This window comes from Mobula birostris, chromosome 19 (assembly GCF_030028105.1).
Source record: "Mobula birostris isolate sMobBir1 chromosome 19, sMobBir1.hap1, whole genome shotgun sequence".
Classification (NCBI taxonomy): domain Eukaryota; kingdom Metazoa; phylum Chordata; class Chondrichthyes; order Myliobatiformes; family Myliobatidae; genus Mobula; species Mobula birostris.
Window position 1 is genome coordinate 47,123,236 of NC_092388.1, and position 22,645 is coordinate 47,145,880.

At 38.6% G+C, this 22,645-nt stretch overlaps 1 protein-coding gene across 5 annotated transcripts in view; it reads right to left on the minus strand.

Moving 5' to 3' along the window:
• The window catches only part of mrs2 (magnesium transporter MRS2), a 34,400-nt gene extending 13,497 nt beyond the window's left edge, over positions 1–20,903 (minus strand). For 4 of the 5 annotated variants that reach the window (XR_011889751.1, XR_011889752.1, XM_072283554.1 and 1 more), the window contains exons 1-7: positions 20,353–20,903; positions 18,926–19,008; positions 18,811–18,847; positions 18,110–18,222; positions 12,579–12,752; positions 3,583–3,717; positions 737–867 (exon numbers count right to left, since the gene is read on the minus strand). Coding sequence is in view for 3 of the 5 variants with exons in the window: in XM_072283554.1 (XP_072139655.1) it covers positions 737–867; positions 3,583–3,717; positions 12,579–12,752; positions 18,110–18,222; positions 18,811–18,847; positions 18,926–19,008; positions 20,353–20,563 (884 nt within the window). In the remaining 2 variants the exon portion in view is untranslated. The remainder of the gene's footprint in view (positions 1–736; positions 868–3,582; positions 3,718–12,578; positions 12,753–18,109; positions 18,223–18,810; positions 18,848–18,925; positions 19,009–20,352) is intronic. The other variant, XM_072283556.1, reaches the window with a different exon arrangement.
• Positions 20,904–22,645: the final 1,742 nt, after the last annotated feature.

Consider the following 22,645-nt stretch of genomic DNA (forward strand, 5'->3'; position numbering starts at 1 on the left):
TGCAACTGTTTAGAGTGAAGCCATTTTCTTTACAACAAAGACCAAAGGAAGGGTTAACTAAGGTCTGTAAAATTATGAGAGGCCTGGTCAGGGTAATCAGAGAGGACTAAGCTTTCCTGACAGAGAGGACAAAACAAGATGGCATGGAAGTTGGTTGGTAGAAGGATAAGGAGGAGGGCGAGGGAGGAAATCTTTTTACTCAGTGAAACACAAAGGTCCGGGACTCAATAATTTAAAGGACAATGGATGCAGAAACCTTCACTTTTAGGTAGTTCATGGATTAAGCTTTTTAAGAGTTGTCATCTACAAAGATGAGAGTTTGGTCATACTGAGCAGTCCACTTTTGGTGTTCTTGGACACGATGGGTCAAATGGCCACATTCTGTGCTAAACATCAGCTTTATCTGGAACATGTACATCAAAGCACACAGTGAAGTGTGTTGTATTGCGTCAATGACCAACGCACTCTAAGGTCTGTGTTGAGGGCAGCCTGCAAGTGTTGCCACACTTCCGGTGCAACATAACATGCCCATGCCTCACTGTATATCTTTGGAATGTGGGAGGAAACCAGAGCACCCGGAGGAAACCTACGCAGCCACAGCGGGAATGCACAAACCCCTTACTGACAGCGACGAGACTCAAACCCTGATCGGTGATCACTGGTGCTGTAAAGTGACTGCGCTAACTGCGGCGCTATAAACGTCAATGTTTCTGTTTAGCCATTGGTTTACTCTTACTTTTTGTTGCCTTGAAGTAAAATGTGAAGCTTGCTTCGATCAACTGACATCTGTTTGGGATTGACCAGAGCTTCTAATGTCTCTAATATCTGAGGCTGCAACTCATTTAGACTTGCTTGCAGAGCATTAATCTGGATAATACACAAAGTTCATCTTTAAGTAAAATGGACACATACTACCTGATAAATATCCAACATTCGATCATGTACTTACCATAAGACTTTAGTAAGCCAAATATGGCACAAAATGTTGAGGAATATGGATATCATACACATACATATTTTCAGCAAAACAGAGCAAAATGTATACTAATGTAGTTAAATGAAAGGTAGTTATCTTTGGATTGAAAAAGGGCAAGAGGAAATTTTTCAATAAGGAAAATTTATAACTAGGAAGATCCATGGGACTTTGTAACCAGCGGACCCGAATTATGTTGTAACTCTGAACATGACCACAAGTAGGTCATGCTATCCCTAAGCATTCTCAGTCAGTGTAGTAGAGAAAAAATAAACATTTTTAAATTTTAATCCAAAATATTACTCTATTTACAAGCCATCTGGAAGTCTGAAATGAAACCCTTTCACCACAAGGCAAAAGTGTATTTGATTAAATTAAACACAGCATTTGAATTAGCACTAATAGATCTAATTAATTAAGAGAGAGATTACATTGGAAGTGAGGAAAATGCATTAGCATGACATTAAACACTGTAGGTCAGCCAGCTGAAGCTTGATAATTTTTGACTGTAGACAGTTTCATATCACCACAAGCAAATCTTCTGCAGTTTTGTCAAAAGCAAATGCAAAGGCATGATAAAATATTTCCAATGGCTAAGGTGTAATGGTAATGAGTACTGGGTGTTCTAGGAATTACTTGATTTCCTTGTTAGCTCTACAGAAAACTATCACATGATCAAGTTAAATTTTACAATTGTGGGCAATCAACAGGAAGATTTTGGAACTGAATCTCATGGAATCTGGGTAAATATGTTGGTAGCGTTGGAGAATTTGCTTACTCTACCATTCAACAAGGTCACAATCTAGGATATCCTACTTTCTTGCCTGATTTTCATAACTCATAGCTCCCCTCAGATTGAAAGCCTGCCCGGAATATAACAAATCAGTCTCCACTGCCCCCTAGGGTACATAATCACAAAGATTTGTGGCCTTCAAAAGGAATTCTTCCTCATCTAAACTGAGATTCTAAATTGGAGAAAGACCAGTTTTTATGGTATGAGAAAAGGCCTTGCAAGTATAGATTGGGATAGGTTGTTCACTGGCAAAGGTGTTCTTGGTAAGTTGGAGGCCTTCAGAAGTGAAACTCTGAGACACAGGGTTTGCCTGTCCCTGTTAGAATAAAAGGCAAGACTAAGAGGTTTAGGGAACCTTGGTGTTTGAGAGATATTGAGGCCCTGGTTAAGTAGGAGTTAAGTATAGACAATAATGACCAAATCAGGTACTTGAAGAGTATAAGAAATGCAAGTTAACACTTGTGAGGAAAATCAGGAGAGCTTAAAAGAAAAGGCAGAGGGCTGCACTAGCATAGTATGTGAAGGAGAATCCTGAGGGCTTCTACAGCTACGTTAAGATCAAAGGGATAGCAAGGGACAAATTGGATCTCTTGAAGATCAGTGTGGTTATCTATGCATGAAACTGAAAGAGATGGGAGAGATCTTAAAATGATTTTTTTTGTATCTGTATTTACTCAGGAGATGGATATAGTCTATAGATGTGAGGCAAAACGGTGGTGAGGTCATGAACTGTATATAGGCTATAGAGGAGGAGGTATTTGCTGATTTGTGGTGAATTAGGGTGAATAAATCCCCAGGGCTTGACAAAGTGATCCCTTGGACCTTGTGGGGGGCTAGTGCAGAAATTGCAGAGGCCCTAGCAGAGGTATTTATAATGCCCCTTGCCATGGGCGAGGTGCCAGGGGAGTGGAGGAGAGCTAATATTGTTCCATTGTTTAAGACAGGCTCAAAGAATAAGCTGGGAAATTCTAGGCCAGTAAGCCTGACATCAGTAGTAGATAAGTTATTGGAAGTTTTTCTAAGGAGTTCGATATTTAGGTATTGGGATAGACAGGGACTGATTAGGGACAGTCATCGTGGCTTTGTGCATGGTAGGTTGTGTCCAACCATTCCTTGGAGATTTTTAAAGAGATTAACAGGAAAGTTTGGGCCTACCCCGGGGTTCAGATCTGAGGACACAATTTTGGTTCAGATTGTTGTTAGTCGGATTCTGCAGGGAGCGCTCATGGAGTGAGGTCGTCTCTCTGGCTTCGCTCCATTCCCGTTATCCTTTTTAACCTATGATCTCCTTGATCTAATCAACTTTAAGTACACCAGAAGACTTACTTTATCTCTCTGAATTATCGATTAATTGACTTCCTTTTGTCAATCGCAACTTTTGAGCTTAAAGAAATGAGTACAAGATCTAAAACCAAAGATGGGAAAGACGCTGATGGGAACGGAGGAAAGAAGAAAGGTGACTCTAAACCAACGGAATTAACTTACGAAGTTATGGTGAAGTGTTTGGAGGAAATGTTTGAGCAGCATCAGATAAAATTATCTGAAAGTTTAACTGCTCAATTTGAACAACATCGTCAAAGCCTTAATGAAGATTTAAAATCAATCACGGAATCTTTGAAATTCCTGAATGCTGATGTTCAAAAACACGATGCAAAAATTTCTGAGCTGGATACTAAATCTCAGAAGACGGATACAAAAGTTGAGATCTTAGAGAAGAATCTAGCTTCGACTACTAAACAGCTCCAACAACTTAAATCCAAAGTTATTGATCTTGAGAATCGATCGAGAAGACAAAATTTACGTTTAATTGGCCTACCCGAGGATGTTGAGGTTGGAGATCCTGTAATATTCTTTGCTCAACTTTTAAAGGATTCGTTCGGTTCAGTTTTTCCCAACGATCCTCCATTACTCGATCGCGCCCATCGTATACCGTGGGTAAAGTCGGCAGCGGCTGTTTCCAAACCCAGACCAGTTATTCTTCGTTTCCATTATGTTAATGTTAAAGTACAACTTCTCCAGATCGCTCGTCGACAAGGGATGATAAAGTATCGTCAGCATTCCTTCAGGATAGTTCAAGACTACAGTCCTGAAGTGATGAAGGAACGACTGACTTTTAAACCTTTAATGTCGGAATGCTATCAAAAAAACCTCAAACTGGCACTACTGTATCCTGCACGTCTCAGAATCTCTCTTCCTGATGGAAATCGTTGTGTTTTCCACTCTACAACTGCCGTTCGGAGCTTTTTGGATGATAATTTCCCATCTGATACAGACACCCTCTCTTAGCCTGTGTTTGGTGCTTTCAGCACCAATTTTTTTTCTCTCTGTTTTTTTTTCTTCAAAATAAACCTTCTACTACCGTGCGATGAAGGTTTTTTATAAGTTTAAGATTTTTGTTCTTTGGTTATTACTATAGTGATTACTCTAGAATTTATATGGAATATTTATCTTCTGTGAATAACATCACTTTCCCTTAGTTAACCTTTTGTTTTAATCTATCCTTTTTTGTTATTACTAATGATCCGATCCGACGGTCATTTGTAGTTATATGCTTCCTATTTTTGATTTTCGCATAATTAAAATGGCGACTTGTCTTTCTTTTTCTATAATTTTTGTTTTTTTTTCGGGACGCCATGTTCTTATGCTTCTTCTTCCCATAATCCATTTTTCTTATTTTGGAAGCATTTTTTTTACTCGTTTATAATTAACTAATTATATGCACTGATACTGGTTTCTTTTATTTTATATATTTTAGTAATTTTTACTATGGAGACTAATTTACAATACTGTTTATTTTTCACATATTAGTCTTTGGGAGGTCACTTATCTAACATATATTTTTGGAGTTGCCCCCTACAGAAATGGGGTTAAAGTTAGTATTAGTTAGCGCTTTCTTCAGCCTCCTTTGGCTCAGTTCGGGTTTCTACTTGGGGTTGGGGGAGGGGGTTGTCTTTTTCTTTTTTAATTTTTTCTATTGGGCTGATTCAGAACTACAAAGATGTCTCCAGTGTCGAGATTTCCGGTTCCTCTCTAATCATGTATTCCTCTTCCGATTTCATGAGCTCACATGGTTAACCCCTTACTCACCAAAGGGTTAATTTTTAGTTATGGCTCATTCTATTAATTTTGTCTCTTGGAATACAAATGGTTTAAACCATCCAATAAAACAGAAAAAGATTTTCAAAATATTCCAAAGACTGAATGCTCATATTATCTTTGCTCAAGAGACTCATGTAAGGAAAGAGGACAGTCAACGCTTCTTTAAGTTTTGGAAAGATCAACAATACCACTCAAATGCTCAAGCCAAAATTAAAGGCGTTTCAATTTTTATTGATCCCTCAATTACATTCATTCATCAAGACATCATTTCAGATCCTAATGGCAGATTTCTGTTAATTACGGGGGTACTTTTTAATAAAAAGGTCGCTATGGTTAATGTTTACGCTCCGAATGTGGATTATCCTGAATTCTTTAAACATTTACTTACTTCCCTTCCTAATTTAAACGAGTATATGTTGATAATGGGCGGTGATTTTAATCTATGTTTGAATCCCATGTTGGATAGATCCACAAGTAGTCCGGCTTTACCGAATAAGTCGGCTACTATTACCAACTCTTTTATGTTGGATGCTGGGATTTCAGAAATTTGGAGATTTCTACATCCAAATGATAAGGAATTCCCCTTTTTTTCACATGTTCACCGTTCTTTTTCCCGAATTGATTATTTCCTGATTGACTCTCGTTTGATTCCATATGTAGTTGATTGTAATTATGACATTATTGCTATTTCAGATCATGCTCCATTGAAACTTTCCATCAAGTTAATGGATACCTTTTGTACTACCAGACAATGGCGATTTAACCCTATTTTGCTTCAAGATCAGGACTTTGTCAAATTTATAAAGGAGCAGATTGATTTCTTCTTTTCAACTAATACTACGGATGAAGTTTCCAATGGAACTGTTTGGGACGCCTTTAAAGCTTATATCCGTGGTCAGATTATTTCCTATTCGGCCGGTTTGAAAAGACGGATTAACAATGAAATACTTTTACTGGTTGATAAAATTAAAGAAGTTGATAAAAAATATGCTATTTCTCCTAGCAAGGAGCTGTACAAACACAGAGTTGAACTCCAATTGGAACATAGCTTATTATTAACATCCTTGATCGAAAATCAATTAATGAGAATTAGAAGTGATTTTTATATTCATAGTGATAAATCGGGTAAATTACTGGCTAACCAATTGAAATTTGATTCGGTTAAACGTCAAATTACTAAGATCCGCAAACAGGATGATACTTTCACAGTTGATCATGTTGGGATAAACCAAACCTTTCAAGAATTTTATACCTCTTTATATCATTCTGATTTCCCTCATGATTCTAATTTCATGCATGATTTTTTAAGTAAATTGAGTTTTCTGAAACTATCTCCCGAAGATTGCCTATCATTAGAAACTTCCATTTCAGAGGAAGAAATAATAACTGCAATCTCATCATTAAATTCCGGTAAAGCACCCGGTCCCGATGGGTTTACAGTGGAATTTAAAAAATTTTTTTCCTCCATTCTTTCTTCTAAGTTGTCTAGAATATTTAAGGAAGCAATTAGTTTAGGTAAATTACCACAATCGTTTTATGAAGCCTCTATTTCCTTAATTCTTAAAAAGAATAAGGATCCTACGGATTGTGCATCCTACAGACCGATATCTCTTCTGAACGTAGATTCAAAAATTTTTTCAAAAATTCTAGCTGCTAGACTGGAGAAGGTGTTACCTCAAATTATTTCCATGGCTCAAACCGGATTTATTAAAAATCGCTATTCATCTTTTAATATTAGGAGGTTAATGAATATTGTTTACACCCCCTCACTTACTACCCCGGAATGTATTATCTCATTAGATGCTGAGAAAGCCTTTGACAGAGTTGAATGGCCTTATTTATTTAATGTTCTTGAGAAATTTAATTTTAATTTGACATTTATATCTTGGATTAAATTGTTATATTACTCCCCGGTAGCCTCGGTCTGTACAAATAATTATAGATCTTTTTTTCGTCTTTTTCGCGGTACTAGGCAAGGTTGCCCTCTTAGTCCTTTACTATTTAATATTGCTCTTGAACCTTTAGCAATTGCTATCCGTGACTCGCCAAATATTGTTGGTATTACCCGTGGAAATGAAATACATAAACTATCATTATATGCAGATGATTTGTTGTTATATATCTCTAACCCGGAGAAGTCAATTCCTGCTATCTTAGATCTGTTAGCTCAATTTAGTAACTTTTCTGGTTACAAATTGAATCTTAGTAAGAGTGAAGTATTCCCTTTAAATAAGAATGTACCTATTTATGGACGTTTACCATTTAAATTGGTTACTGATTCATTTATATACTTAGGGATAACAATTACCAAAAAATATAAAGATTTATTTAAAGCTAATTTCTTACCTTTAATTGATCAGATTAAACTTTTATTTACCAAATGGTCCCCAATCTCTTTGTCTTTGATTGGTCGGATTAATGCTATTAAGATGATCATTTTGCCTAAATTTTTGTATATATTTCAATCGGTTCCAATTTTTATCCCAAAATCTTTTTTTGATAACGTAGATTCAAAAATTTCCTCATATATTTGGCAGAATAAAAATCCTAGGTTAGGTAAAAGATATTTACAGAAATCCAAGAAGGAGGGGGGACTTGCCCTCCCAAATTTTAGATTCTATTATTGGGCAATTAATATTCGATATTTAAAATTTTGGCTACAAGATTTGGACGCATCTTTAAACCCTCATTGGGTAAATCTTGAATCTAATTCATTACAAGGGTTTTCCTTGGGTTCGGTTTTAGGAACTTTACTTCCTTTTACTTCTTTTAAATCATATAAACAAATGAATAACCCAATAATTAAACATACTTTACGTATATGGTTTCAATTCCGAAGATTTTTTGGGTTTAATCAATTCATTCTAGCAAGTCCCATTATATCAAATTTTCTTTTTCAACCTTCCATGATGGATCAAGCTTACTTTGATTGGAAAACCAAAGGTATAATATCTTTTCGCGATTTATTCTTGGATAACTGTTTTATGTCTTTTGATCAACTCTCTAATAAATATAACTTACCCAGATCTCACTTTTTTAGATATTTACAGATTAGAAACTTTTTAATTACTGTCTCTCCTAATTTTCCACACCCATATCCAATGGACACTTTGGAAAAAATCTTAGACTTAAATCTTTCTCAGAAAGGTGTAATAGCAATTGTATATAATATAATTATGAATTTATGTCCTGATGCCTCTAATAAAATTAAAGCTGACTGGGAAAGAGAACTTGAGATTAATATACCGACTGAAAAATGGGAAAAAATTCTTCAGTTGGTGAATTCATCCTCTGTATGTGCTAAGCATAGGTTGATACAGTTTAAAGTAGTTCACAGGGCTCATATGTCCAAAGATAAACTATCTCGTTATTACTCTTATATTAATCCAATATGTGACAGATACCAGTCTGAGATTGCTTCTCTAACTCACAAGTTTTGGTCATGTCCCTTGTTGGAGAAATATTGGAAAGATATTTTTGATATTATTTCAACGGTCCTAAATATAGACTTACAACCTCATCCAATTACTGCTATCTTTGGACTACCAATGATAGACTCAAATAATTTAACCTCTTCATCACGAAGGATGATTGCATTTCTTACTTTAATAGCTAGAAGGTCCATTTTGTTGAATTGGAAAGAGATCAACCCTCCTACAGTATTTCATTGGTTTTCACAAACTATGGTGTGTCTGAATCTGGAGAAAATTAGAAGTGCAGTTTATGACCCTTCTATTGTTTGAAAAAATTTGGAGGCCATTTATTCAGCATTTTCATTTGATGTAATTTGACCATTTCCAAACTTGTTTTATTTCTCTGTACTGTTGTTGGAGGGGAATGGAATCGTCGACGCTGAGGTTTTCTTCTTTTCCATTTTTAAGTTGTTAGTTTTGCCCAAGTCTTTTAGTTTAGTTAAGTTTTTTTTCTTTTGGGATGGGTTTTTTTTTCTCTTTTTCTTTCTTTCTTTTTTTTTGCTTTATATTATCCGTGATCAGTTCTACATGTATGGGAGTTTTGGTAATGTCCACTATTTGGTTTTGCAATTACTCTTTTTTTAAATGTAACAATACATCTCATATTATCTGTATTATTGCTATGCTTTGTTTCTATATTTTGAAATTAATAAAAAGATAGAAAAAGAAAGATTGTTGTTAGTCACTTCAATGGTTTGCATGATTCGTTTTGTTTTCTCTCCTGTGTATGGGGTGTTGATCTTTTATTTCTCTTTTTATTTGTGATTTTTCTTTATTTGGGTTCTTTTGGGTTTCTTGCTTTGTGGCTACCTGTGAGCAAGCAAATCTCAAGGTTGCATAATTTATACATTCTTTGGTAATAAATGTACTTTGAATTTGAAATTGATGAAAGAAAGGCAGTGGATGATGTCTACATGGACTTTAACAAGGCATTTGACAAAGTCCCACATGGGAAGCAGGTCAAGAAGGTTAAGTCGTTGTTATTCAAAATGAGGTAGTAAATAGGATTAGACACAAACAACAGGAATTCTGCAGATGCTGGAAATTCAAGCAACACACATCAAAGTTGCTGGTGAACGCAGCAGGCCAGGCAGCATCTCTAGGAAGAGGTACAGTCGACGTTTCAGGCTGAGACCAGAAGCCAGACAGTGGTAGTAGAGTGTTGCCTCTTTGACTGGAGGCCTGTGACTAGTTGTGTACTGCAGGGATCGGTGCTGGGGCCTTTGTTTTTTGTCATCTATACCAATGATCTGGATGATAATGTGGTAAACTGGATCAGCAAATTTGCAGATGACACCCTGATTCGGAGTGTAGTGGATAGCAAGAAAAACTATCAAAGCTTGCAGTTGGATCTTTACCAGTCGGAAAAAAAAAAGGGGTAGATAGAATTTAATCACAACAAGAGAAAATCTGCAGATGAAGGAAATTCAAGCAACACACACAAAATGCTGGAGGAACTCAGCAGGCCAGGCAGCATCTACAGAAAAGAGTATAGTTGATGTTTCGGGCCGAGACCAGAACTTAATGCAAACAAGTGTGAAGTGTTGCACTCTGGATGGACCAGCTATGGTAGGACTTGCAGGAGAATGATAGGCTACTGAAGAGAGCGGTAGAATAGAGGGATCAGGGAATACAGATCCACAATTCCCTGAAAGTAGCGTCACAGGTAGATAGAGTCGTAAAGAGAGTTTTTTAAAAACCCATTGGCCTTTATAAGTCAATGTATTGAGTTCGGATGTTCGGTTGAAGTTGTATAAGACATTGGTGAGACCTACTTTGGAGCATTTCAGTCTCACCCATTTACAAGAAAGATGTCAATAAAACTGAAAGAATGCAGTGAAAATTTACAAGGATGTTGCTGGGACTTGAGGACCTCGGTTAGAGAAAGGTTGAACAGATTAGGACTATTTCTTGAAGCATAGGAGAATAAGGGGAGATTTGATAGAAGCATACAAAATTATGAGGGGTATAACTAGCAGGCTTCTTTCCACTTGGGTTGAGTGAGCCAAGAACTAAGAGGTCATAGGTGAAAGGTGAGACTGAAATGCTTAAGGCCAAAATGAGGGGGAAACTTCACTCAGAGGGTGGAACGAGCTGCCAGCAGAAGTAGTGGATGTGGGTTCAATTTCAGCATTTAAGAGATGTTTGGGTAAATGCATGGATGAGTGGGATATTGAGGTTTATGGTCCAGCAGAGGTCGATGGGACTATGAAGAATAATAGTTTGTCATGGAGTAGGTGGGCAGAAGTGTTCTGTATTGTAGTGCTCTCTATGACTCTATCAGTCTTCAACAGATGACCCTTTATTAGAAACATAGAAAACCTACAGCACAATACAGGCCCTTCGGCTCACAAAGCTGTGCGGAACATGTCCTTACCTTAGAACTACCTAGGGTTACCTATAGCCCTCTATTTTTCTAAGCTCCATGTATCCATCCAGGAGTCTCTTAAAAGACTCTATCGTTTCCGCCTCCACCACCGCCGCTGGCAGCCCATTTTCACGCCCTCACCACTCTGCGTAAAAAACTTACCCCTGACATCTCCTCTGTACCTACTTCCAAGCACCTTAAAACTATGCCCTTTCGTGCTAGCCATTTCAACCCTGGGAAAAAGCCTCTGACTATCCACATGATCAATGCCTCTCATTATCTCATTATCTTGTACACCTGAAATTTTGCCTACTAGCTTTAGATTTTCTTCACAAGGAAGTATTATCTTTGTATCTGTCTTCTAACCTCTTGCAGAATGTCAAATGCTTCAATACAATCATCTCTTCTTCTAAATTCCAATTTGTATGGACTCAAACTGCCAACATTTCCTCAACATATTCACCTCAAATTCACCCTGGTGAACCTTTCCTAATTGCCTCTAGTGTAAGTACATCTCTTCTTAAAGCAAGACCACTAAAACTTTCAATTAATTTACAATTGCAACAAGGCTTCCTAACTTTTTAACCTTAACTGTTCTGGCTTTTATATTGAAATATAGCCCTACTAATTTTTATTTTGGTAGCGTTGACGGCTTTAAATTTGAAATTCAGTTGGAGCATGTTGGGGGAATCGGGGGGCAACCATTTTGTTTTTGGTGGAATTTTTCAGTCAGACTGAAGTACATATATACAACCCTGTGTTGTCTTTCTTTTGTTTACACTATCAAAATCATCAACTGCAAGTATTATTATATTTCTTAAAGGAGAACACTATCTGAGCAATATTTTGTGTTAATATTATTGAGTTTATTCCTGATTATTGTATAGTGTTTGACCAGCATTGGTAATTTAAGAAATGCTTAATGATATCTTCTTGCATACTTTAAAACTTAGTTTACTCAGGTTGAGTATAATGTTTGTATAGACCAATTTACATGCAAGTCTAGCTTCAAATATTCCTAATTTCTTATGAATGTGTGATTTAATCAGAAGTTGCATTCAGTCTGGCCTCTCTCAGTTTTACTCTGCTCAGTTATATGTGTGAGTGCTGTCCAATAAAGCATCTGAAGCTTGGACTCTATATCCTGGCTCCCGTGTTCAATTGAGTAGAGTTTGGTTTACTGCTGAATTGTGTGCTTCCTACTTCACACACACAGAGGGCAGTACACTAATCCACTTTCAATAAAAACTTTCAGTTTGCCTTCCTAATTACCTGCTGTACCTCCGTGCTTTCTTACCGCATAATGTAGGACACCCAGATTGCTCTGTACAATAAATTTCTATTGTGTCTCTCCATTTAACCAACATTTTCTATTGTATGTCCCTTGTACACAACTTCACATTTTCCCCCATTTGCCTAACCTATCTATATTGCAATATGTCCTCCTCAGAATTTACCTCCCCACCTATCTTTGTACTGTCTGTAATTGCATATACAATGCAGTCAGTTCCTTTGGCCCGAGTCAATAGTAAAGATTGTAAACTGTTAAAGACCTAGCATTAATTCTTATGGCACTCCACCAGTTACAGTTTGCTGACCAATCTGAAAAATGATCCATTTATTTTGATTCTCTGTTTTCTGTTAATTAGCCCAATCCTCTATCAATGCCAACATACTGCTCAAATTTCCACAAATTACGGGGAACAAAAAAATTCATTAAAGTTGATGCAATAGAACACTTCGTGTGATTAAGCACTCTGCTTTCTGAAACATTTATAGTTTCCCCCTGTGTGACTTCTTTCATAGACTAGCATATCAATCCCATTGATAAACATATTTTTCAGCAATATGAATAATTCCTCTGATACTAACCCGATGCTGAAGTATTGCCTCTATGGCCCGGAATTCAAAAGGCAAAGAATACGTGGCTAGTTGTCCATCTCCAGCCAATTGCGATGTCAAGTCCTTCAAAAGCCAATGCTCTAGATCGGATTGATGATCATCCAGGATAAGAAGATATTCTGGAGTTATTACAGCTTTTAGGATCTGACAAAAGGGGAAAAAACATCTCATGACATTGCCAACAAGACAAGATCATTGAAGCATTTTGGTTAAAAAGTGGGAAATATTGGTCAAAAAATCATAAAAGTAGGAAACCGCCTCAGCAGGTCAGAGATCATTAGTGGAAAGAAAAAGAATTAACATTTCAGGTGGAGAACTTGTATGAGAAACCTGACAAAGAGGCTTTACCCTAAAGCATTAGCTGTTTTTCTTCCCTCTGATACTACTTTTCCTGCTCAGTGTTTCTGGCATTTTTGGTTTTTTGGTGATGTTTTCCAGTATCTGCAGTTTTCTATTGTCATTTACTGGGAAACTCAGAGTTTGAATCTTCATGCTAAGATGGCACCGGTGAACCACAGTGACATGTTGTGAGCTGCTTACAAAACATCTAAATATACCTCTTCTGATTTACTCTCACTGCAATCTACAGCCTGTAAAGTGACATACTTTTGAACGATCTTAATAAACTAGTGATTTCACAACCTTCTTAAGGACTGAATAGACTTAACTCCCAAGCATGCAGGTATGACAACCTTTAAATGGACAAAGGTACATTGCCATAACTGGAAGAGAGGGAGGAGGGGAGGACTCCAACCCGGACTGAAACACCAAGAAATGTAAGTTCCTCTACCCAGCATCTTGTTAGTGAATGTCTAGTCACTGGAGAGCAAGATTGAGGCCCTAAGGGCAAGATTGCTGTATCAGACGGAAATGAGGAATTGCTGCGTTCTGTGTTTCATGGAGACATGGCTCATTCCAAACACATCGGATGGGGCGATCAGACCCAAGGGCTTCTCGCTACATAGGATGGACCAAACTGCTGATTCTGAGAAGGCAAAAGTTAGGCTTCTGTATTTCATAATAAACTCCCTGTGGTGCTTGGACACAACGGTTTTGGTCTTATCACATTATTGTTCCCTTGACCTGGAACATCTAACGATTAAGTGCTGATACTTCTACTTACCAAGAGAGTTCTCTGTGATCCTGACCGTAGTTGAGATACCACCAAAAGGTTAATTAATTAGATATTAATCAGGCACTCAAGTTATTGAACGCCGCCATCACCAAACAAGAAGCAGTCCACCCCGACACATTTGAAATCACAGTTGGAGTCTTCAATCAGACTTGTTTGAAGTAATCTCTGCCAATTTTCATCAGCATGTAGCCTGCAGCACTAGGGGTCTCAACACTGCTATGCTACAATTAGGAAAACCTAATGTTCCATGTCTGGACTGCATTTCGGGAAATCAGATCACTTGGCTGTCCTTTTCTTACCTGCATAAAGTCAGAGGTTAAAGAGCATAGCGTCAGAGGTAAGGACAACAAAGAGTTGGCAGCAGGAGGCTGAGGGGTGGCCTCCCACAGCCCCCATGACTCCGAGGCCGAAATGAGAGTATCCTTCAGGAGGGTGAACACATGGAAAGCATCTGGCCGAGATGGGGTACCTGGCCGAGTACTAAACACCTGTGCTGATCAACTGGCTGGAGTGTTCACTGTTACCTTTAAACTCTCACTTTGGCAGTCTGAGGTACCCAGCTGCTTCGTGAAGGCTTCAATTATACCGGTGCTCAAGAAGAAAGTGGCAACCTGCCTCAATGACTGTTGTCTAGTAGCATTTACACCCACTGTGATGAAGTGTTTGAGAGTTTAGTGATGAAACATACCAGCTCCTGCAACTTGGATCCACTCTAATTTGCCTACCATCACAACAGGTCCACAGCAGATGCCATTTCACTGGCTCATCACTCAACCCTGGAACATCTGGACAGCAAAGATGCACACATCTGGATGTTCTTTATCTACTACTGCTTGGGATTCAATATTATCATTCCTTCAAGACTAATCAACAAGCTTCAAGACCTAGGCCTCAATACCTCCTTGTGCAATTGGCTCCTGACTTGCAGACCCCAGTCAGTTTGGGCTGGTAACAACATCTTCTCCACAAGCACAGGTGCATAAGGCTGTGTGCTTAGTCCCCTGCTCACCTCACTTTGTATTTATACCTATGAGGCTAAGCACAGCTCCAATGCTATATTTAAGATCGCTAATGACACATCTGTCATTGGCTGAATCAAATTTGGTAATGAATCAGCATTTTGAAGAAATAACAAGCAGGTTAGTCAAAGGCGAATTGGCTGATGTTGTGTGCTTGGATTTTCAGAAGGCCTTTGACAAGGTGCCACACATGAGGCTGCTTAACAAGTTACCTCATGGTATTACAGGAAAGATTCTAGCATGGATAAAGCAATTGACAGGAGGCAAACAGTGCGAATAAGGGGAACCTTTTCTGGTTGGCTGCCAATGACTGGTGGTGTTCCACAGGGGTCTGACTTGGGACTGATTCTACTTACATTATATGTCAATGATTTGGGTGATGGAACTGATGGCTTTGTTGCAAAGTCTACAGATGATATGAAGATAGGTGGAGGGGCAAGTAGTTTTGAGAAAGTAGAGAGGCTACAGATGGACTTGGACAGATTAGGAGAATGGGCAAAAAAATGGCAGATGCAATATAGTGTCAGGAAGTGTATGGTCTTTGGAAGAAGAAATGAAAGGGTTGATTATTTTCTAAATGGAAAGAAAATACAAAAAATGAGGCACAAAGGGACTTGGGAGTCCTTGTGCAGGATTCCCTAAAGGGTAATTTGCAGGTTGAGTCTATGGTGAAGAAGGCAAATGGGATGTTAGCATTCATTTCAAGAGGACTAGAATATAAAAGCAAGGATGTAATGTTGAAACTTTATAAAGCACTGGTGAGGCCTCACGGAGTATTGAGAGCAGTTTTAGGCCCCTTGTCTTAGAAAGGATGTGTGGAAACTGGAGAGGGTTCAAAGGAGGTTCACAAAAATGATTCCAGGATTGAAAGGCTTATCGTATGAAGAGCGTTTGATGGCTCTGGGCCTGTATTCACTGGAATTCAGAAGAATGATGGTGACCTCAATGAAAACTATTGAATGGTGAAAGGCCTTGATAGAGTGAATGTGGAGAGAATGTTTCTTATGGCAGGAGAGTCTAAGACCAAGGGACACAGCCTCAGAATAGAGTGGCATCTTTTAGAACAGAGATGAGGAGGAATTTCTTCAGCTGGAGAGTGGTGAATCTGTGGAATTTTTTGCCACAGGCAGCTGTGGAGGTCAAGTCTTTATGTATACTCAAGGTGGAGGTTGATAGATTATTGATTGGTCAGGGCATGAAGTGATACAGGGAGGAGAATGGGGCTGAGAGGAAAATTGGATCAGCCATGATGAAATGGCAAAGCAGACTCGATGGGCCAAAATGGCCTAATTCTGCTCCTATATCTTATATGAGGGAGACTGAAAATCTGGCATCTCAATGAATGTCAGCAAGACCAAAGAGATGATTATTGAGTTCAGGAGGAAGAAACCAAAGGTCCATGACCCAGTCCTCATCAGGGGATCAGAGGTGGAGAGGGTTGACAACTTTAAATTCCTTAGTGTTGTAATTTCAGAGGATCTGTCTAGGGCCCAGTACCTAGGCACCATTACAAAGGAAACACGATAGTGTCTCTACTTCATTGGAAGTTTGCTAAGATTTGGTATGTCATCTAAAATTGTGACAAACTTATATAGATGTGTGGTGGAGAGTATATTGACTGGTTGCATCACAGCCTGGTATGGAAATAGCAATGCCCTTGAATGGATAATCCTACAAAAAGTAGTGGATACAGTACAGTCCATCATGAGTAAAACCCTCCCCACCATTGAGTTCACACACCCCTCATACAAACTCTTCTCCCTCCTGCCATCTGGCTAAAAGCACCAAAGCATTCAGGCTCTTATGACCAGACTATGTAACAGTTTCTTTCCCCGAGCCATCAGACTCCTTAATACCCGGAGCCTGGACGGACACCAACCTACTGCCCTCTACTGTGCCTATTGACTTGTGTATTACTTATTGTAATGCCTGCACTGTTTTGTGCACTTTATGCAGTCCTGGGTGGGTCTGTATTCTAGTGTAGTTCTTCCGTTGTTTTACATAGTTCAGTGTAGTTTTTGTGTTGTTCATGTAGCGCCATGGTCCTGAAAAACGTTGTCTCATTTTTACTGTGTACTGTACCAGCAGTTATGGTCGAAATGACAATAAAAAGTGACTTGACTTGATCAACACAGAGTGCTGTTGCAGGAAGACAGCTTCCATTATCAAAGACTCCCACCTCCCAGGCCATTCTCTCTTCTCACTTATCCCAGCAGGAAGATGGTACAGGAGCCTCAGGACCCACATCACCAGGTTCAGAAACAGTTATTACCTCTCAACCATCAGGCTCTTGAACCAGAAGGGATAACTTCACTCACTCCATCACTGAACTGTTCCCAGTATCTCTGGACTCCCTTTCAAAGACTCTTCATCTCATGCTCTCGATATTGCTTATTTATATATTATTATTTTTTATCTTTTGTATTGTACGGCTTGTTGTCTTTTGCATATTGGTTGTTCGTCCATCCTGTTGGGTGCGGTCTTTCAAGGATTCTATTGACTTTCTTGGATTTACTGTGTACGCTCACAAGAAAACATATCTCAGGGTTGTGTATGACACCCTAGCTATATTAGTGCTATGACTTTTGAAAAGTTCTTTAACTTCAATTTACTGTTTATAATTTAAATTAAGAAGTGAAGACTGGTTTTTGCTTGATTTAATATCTGCTATATTCATATTACTCCAGAATACTCCCTTTCAGCAAAGCATAAATGGCATTGCGCTCATGAGGGAGCAAATCTCATTGCCATTTACAGTACTCCGCAAAAGTCTTTGGCAGTCTAGCTATAAGTATGTGCTTAAGTCTTTTGCACAGTACTGTATGTAGTTTGATAATAAATTTACTTTGAACTCTGATAGACTGTTACCATAACTATATTAATATGAAGCATTATTTCTGAGCTCAAAGTATCATTACAAATTTCACTCAGTCTATCAGATGAGATGTTTAACTCAGAGCTCAAGCATTCATTTAGATGAGTTCAAAGGACTTGTAGGGTCATTGAAAGAAGAACTCCGTGATATCCTGTCCAACATTTAATTGTCAACCAACATCATTAAACAGTTGATCTGATCATTATGACATTTCTCTTTATGGGTTTTGCTTCTTCCTCCAATTCCTAAAATTAGTGCACTTTAAAGGCAATTCAGTTACCTCAGTAAGATGCCTTAAAGTGGTGAAAGTCACTATATAAAATGTAAATGAAAATATATTTTTAAAAAAAACTGTAGATGCTGAAAACCTGAAACAAAACCAGCAAATTCTGGAAACACACAGCAGGTTCTGAATGTTCTGACCTAAAATGTTAATTTTGTTTTTATCTTCCTGATTAAGAAGCCGTCTTACCTCCATCCTGAGGATAATGCAATTATTCCTAATATTAATACTTGTCGAATGCTGGAATCTTAAATCTCGAGCTTGAAGTCCCAATTCCTGGTATAATTCCGTCTTCTTTCGCTCTGCAGCGATAAGTATATTATGAACATAGTGTCATAAGTTTGAGACTGTTATCCACAGCAACTTAAGCAGTAGCAATTCTCAACCATACTCAAAATTAATAGCTATAATGATCATCAATAATACAACTCTTTAACACGAGGAATTACGAGAAACTCTTTATATTTGTTTACTCTCACTTTTGGAAACTTTGCCATATGCTCAGAAATCCTCTCTCTGAAACATTTCACCTCCTTAAATCCCACATCTGCTCAAGATTTTCACTACTCCTGCCACACTCTGCCCACACTGATATTTATTTCTTTGGTTTGGTGTAGATATTTATCCAACAATATTTTTTTGTTTATAAAACACGGTAAGCATCATCAGCCATTCAAAATCTACATGACTGCAAGTCGCTGCTGGTGCAACAAGCTCCCCGTTGACAAGATGACAATAGGTGTATTACATGAAGAAGAAATGATGATGGTGAGGCAGGCAAAAGAAAGTAATTCCATGACTGGAATCCCAAATGGAATCAACATTACAAGGAGAGACACGAGACTGTAGATGCTTGAAGTTATTACATAAAGTAATTAAAACCAACTTACCAAAGAAACTTATGTTTCCTGTGCTCTCATATTTCACCTGAAAGGCAGTTACATTTTTAATGTGAGGCTCACACTTTTTCTTCAAACTTTAGAAGTATTTTTAAGAACTACTTACTACAGAAAATACAGGAACCACGCTGCCAAGGGTAGTTTGTGATGAGTCCTTGCTGAGACTATGTTGTCCATTCACTGAAGAAACTTTAAAGTTGAAAATATTAGCAAGGTTTGCTTTCAACATAAACATGCAACTGCTCTCATGCTGGTTGCTATGAATAAATAAATTGATTGAGTAACACTTGTATTGTCCTTCATTATTATTGACCTTTGTATACCATTTACAAATTGACTCTCCTCTTTCCTTACTTTACAAAATTCATTCCTATCTCAGCTGTACTTCTTTGGCCATGAACTTTTATGAAATATCTGCAGATCACAAAAGACAATGTGTAAACATATTCTTTACCTTCTGTCTATAAAACTACATTAAAGTAATTCCCTGCAAGTAATATGAACTGCAATCACTGAATGCATTTAGAAATAAAGCACAAGTTGCCAAAATTACACACAAAATGCTGGAGGAACTCAGCAAGTCAGGCAGCATCTATGAAGGGAAGTGGACAGTTGATGTTTCTGGTCAAGTCCCTTCATCCTCCAGCATTCTGTGTTGTTTCACATCCCAGCATCTGCAGTGTCTCGTGTGCACAAGTTACTTCTGTAAAGATTTACAAATAGGAGAAAGTCATTCAATAAATGAGACCATGGATAAATTAAGCCAGAATTGCTCAGGGTTTTTCATCAAGCTGTCACTAAAAAGAAAACACATTCAAAATTCCTTGTTAGGTAACGTCACCGTGGAATACTGAGAAAAGTTGGGAAAGTGGTATTCCAGTGGAGAATCACAATAAACTCTCCTTGCCCCTCCATCCCTGTTTAATCTGTTAGTACTGATGAATACTTTGAAATCTCTCTCACCAAACACTGTGCTCAGAGTTAAATCTGACTAGCTTGCTTCTTTTCTCCGAGTTTTAAAATGTCCTTGATTTTTGTCGCCATCAATTAATTCCAAAAACCAAAATAATTTAGGACATTTTGTTTAATTTAAGACTCTCCACAAATACAAGTTATTGACTTAAGTTTAAACTGCATTAGGGATCACAGAGTTTGATTTAACGTTAAATCTCTGGAATTTCTGAAACAGTCATTTCATACTGTATGCCTAAAAAATCACTTTCAGCAGATGTCACAGACTGTCAGCGATGAGGGACTACAGGTAAGGAGGGTGGAAGCAAATTACTTTCCCCTGACAATCACACATACACATTGCGGCCAATGAACTCCTGTCCAGTATATTAAACCCACAAAAATCAGAAACTAATTTACAGTTTATTATAATGGAACAAAATTTAGTTTCAAAGTAGCACTTGAGCAGTCAGTTAAAAATCACGCCAATGTTTACTAGAGCTGTAAATCATACTGCAACGAAAATAGCCCTACAAAACAACTAAGTTTAATTAAATGTACGCGTCTGTCGAAAAAACTCACAGTGCCTGCTTAATTCAGGTAGGAATAGCTGGGGTTGGTTCCCCAGAACACAAATATGAAGTGCAGAAATATTTCCTCCACAATGCTTTGACATCTTACGGATGAAGCCGTGTTTAAAACATCGTAATTTAGCCGGCGTGCTTTTAAGGGTGAACCCAGCTCGCTCTCGGAAGGCGTGCAGGAACGACCGAAGCGCTCCGCAGACCTCCATGCGTCAGTTCCTTATTTGAAACTCCCTCGCGGCCTTCAAAACAACCAGAGTCCCTAATGACTTTTTCCTGCAATTAAATCCAAGGATGCAGAAACACCAGAGCGATGACTGAGCCTCCTCTCCCGGAAGAAAACACCGGCAGGAGAGGATGAAGTGCGTGGATGTCTTAAAATAACTTTGCCAAAACAATAAAGGACGTCTGTTAAAGCGATTTCAATTGCTGCTTCCGGGAGACTTCTAAGTCAACCAGTTGCGGGAAGTTTCGAATGTGCCGGGTGGAATTCCAAAAGAAGGAGTCCCTAACAACACAGGAACAAGCAAAGCAATCTATCCCGGAAATCAAGCCTCTTCAATGTACGCAGGCGCGATCGAGGAGCCGGGCTTGGAAGGTCAAGTTTATTGTCATGTGCATACAAATGCATGCTGTGAATGCCATAGAAATTAACTTCTTACAACAGCAGTGCAGAACACAAATACCACAAACATAAATTACATAAACTAATATTAACATAATTTATACATAGCTTTGCACCACACAATAAGCAAACGTAATTTGAATTTAAATTGGCAATTATTCACACATACTGAAATACAGTGAAAAGCTTGTCTTGCAAACTGTTCATACAGATCCGATCATTACACAGTGCATTCAGGTAGAACAAAGTAAAGTAATAACAATGCAGAATAAAGTGCAACAGCGACAGAGAATCAGGTTTCATATTTCAGGCTTATGTCGAGAATGTCGTCAAGTCTATTGTCATTTAACTATATACATGTATACTGTCAAATGAGACGTTTCTCTGAAGTAGGGTGTAAAGCACAGTAGTACGCATAGCACACATATAACACAGAGTAATTTAGGAAAGTAGGGATAAAAGCGACAAAATAATTACACATAAACTAATTAAAATGCATAAATTAATTATTGTAAGGTACTGAACAGATTAACCAGGCGAACCTTCGGGTGTGATGCAGCAGGGAGTTCAGAAGCTTTATGTCGTGAAATTTGTAGTTTTTGCAGCAGAAGTACATTGCAATACATAATAAAAACTATAAATTATATATATAATTTATATTATCAAATAAATGTTTGACCATCGTTGACATCGATGAGGACCTTGACACCATTTGATGGTGTCGAGACTAGCGCGTGATTTGGATTTATGTGAGGGAGAGTTGTGCAGCGTCAGCCTCACTCTCTCTTCCCAATTCCCATCTGTATCCAAAGGCAAGACAGAGTCGAGATGGCTGGAGATGGGACTAGGCGCAGTGGATGACCAGGACGTCTTCTGTGTCTTGTCCTGCTCTACACGTTCCACAACACTTGCAGAGACCACCTTCTTGACCGTTAGACCTTCCATTGGTCTCATCCGCTCAATCCGCTGGAGTCTGTCTTCACATGTTGGGATAGACAACTCCCTATCTCACCGAGGGTTTGAGACCCGTCGGCTACCCTCACCTGGTTTAGCCGGCTTGTTGAAGCCGTTGCCCGGGGTGTGGCCGCTGTCACATGCAAACAGCTGTGAGGAGCCACAGGTGAGAGCTGAGTGCCAGGTGGGGACCAAAGGTGGACTAACCACCCTGAAAAGGACGCGACATGTTCCCCCACCAGAGGTGCTACCCCTTCCTGACACCCCATGAAAAAAAATATATTGCAAAAAGAGCCAAAAAAAAAAGAAAATATATGTGAGGTAATGTATATGGGTTCATTGTCCATTCAGTTTTCTGACGGCAGAGGGGAAGAAGCCGTTCCTGAATAGTTGAGTGTGTGTCTTCAGGCTCCTGTATCTCCTCCTTGATTGGTTGCAATGTGAAAAGGATATGTCCTGGGTGGGGAGTGAGGGGTCATTAATGATGGATGCCGCCTTTTTGAATCATCGCCATTTGAAGATGTATATTTATTTTATCTATTGAGATAGAGCATGGAGTTGGCCTTTCCAGGCCTTCGAGTTGCGCTGCCTAGCAACCCCCAATTTAACCCTAGCCTAATCACAGGACAATTTACAATGATCACTTAACCAATCAGCTGGTACTTCTTTGGACCCTGGGAGGAAACCAGAGCACCTGGAGGAAACCCACGTG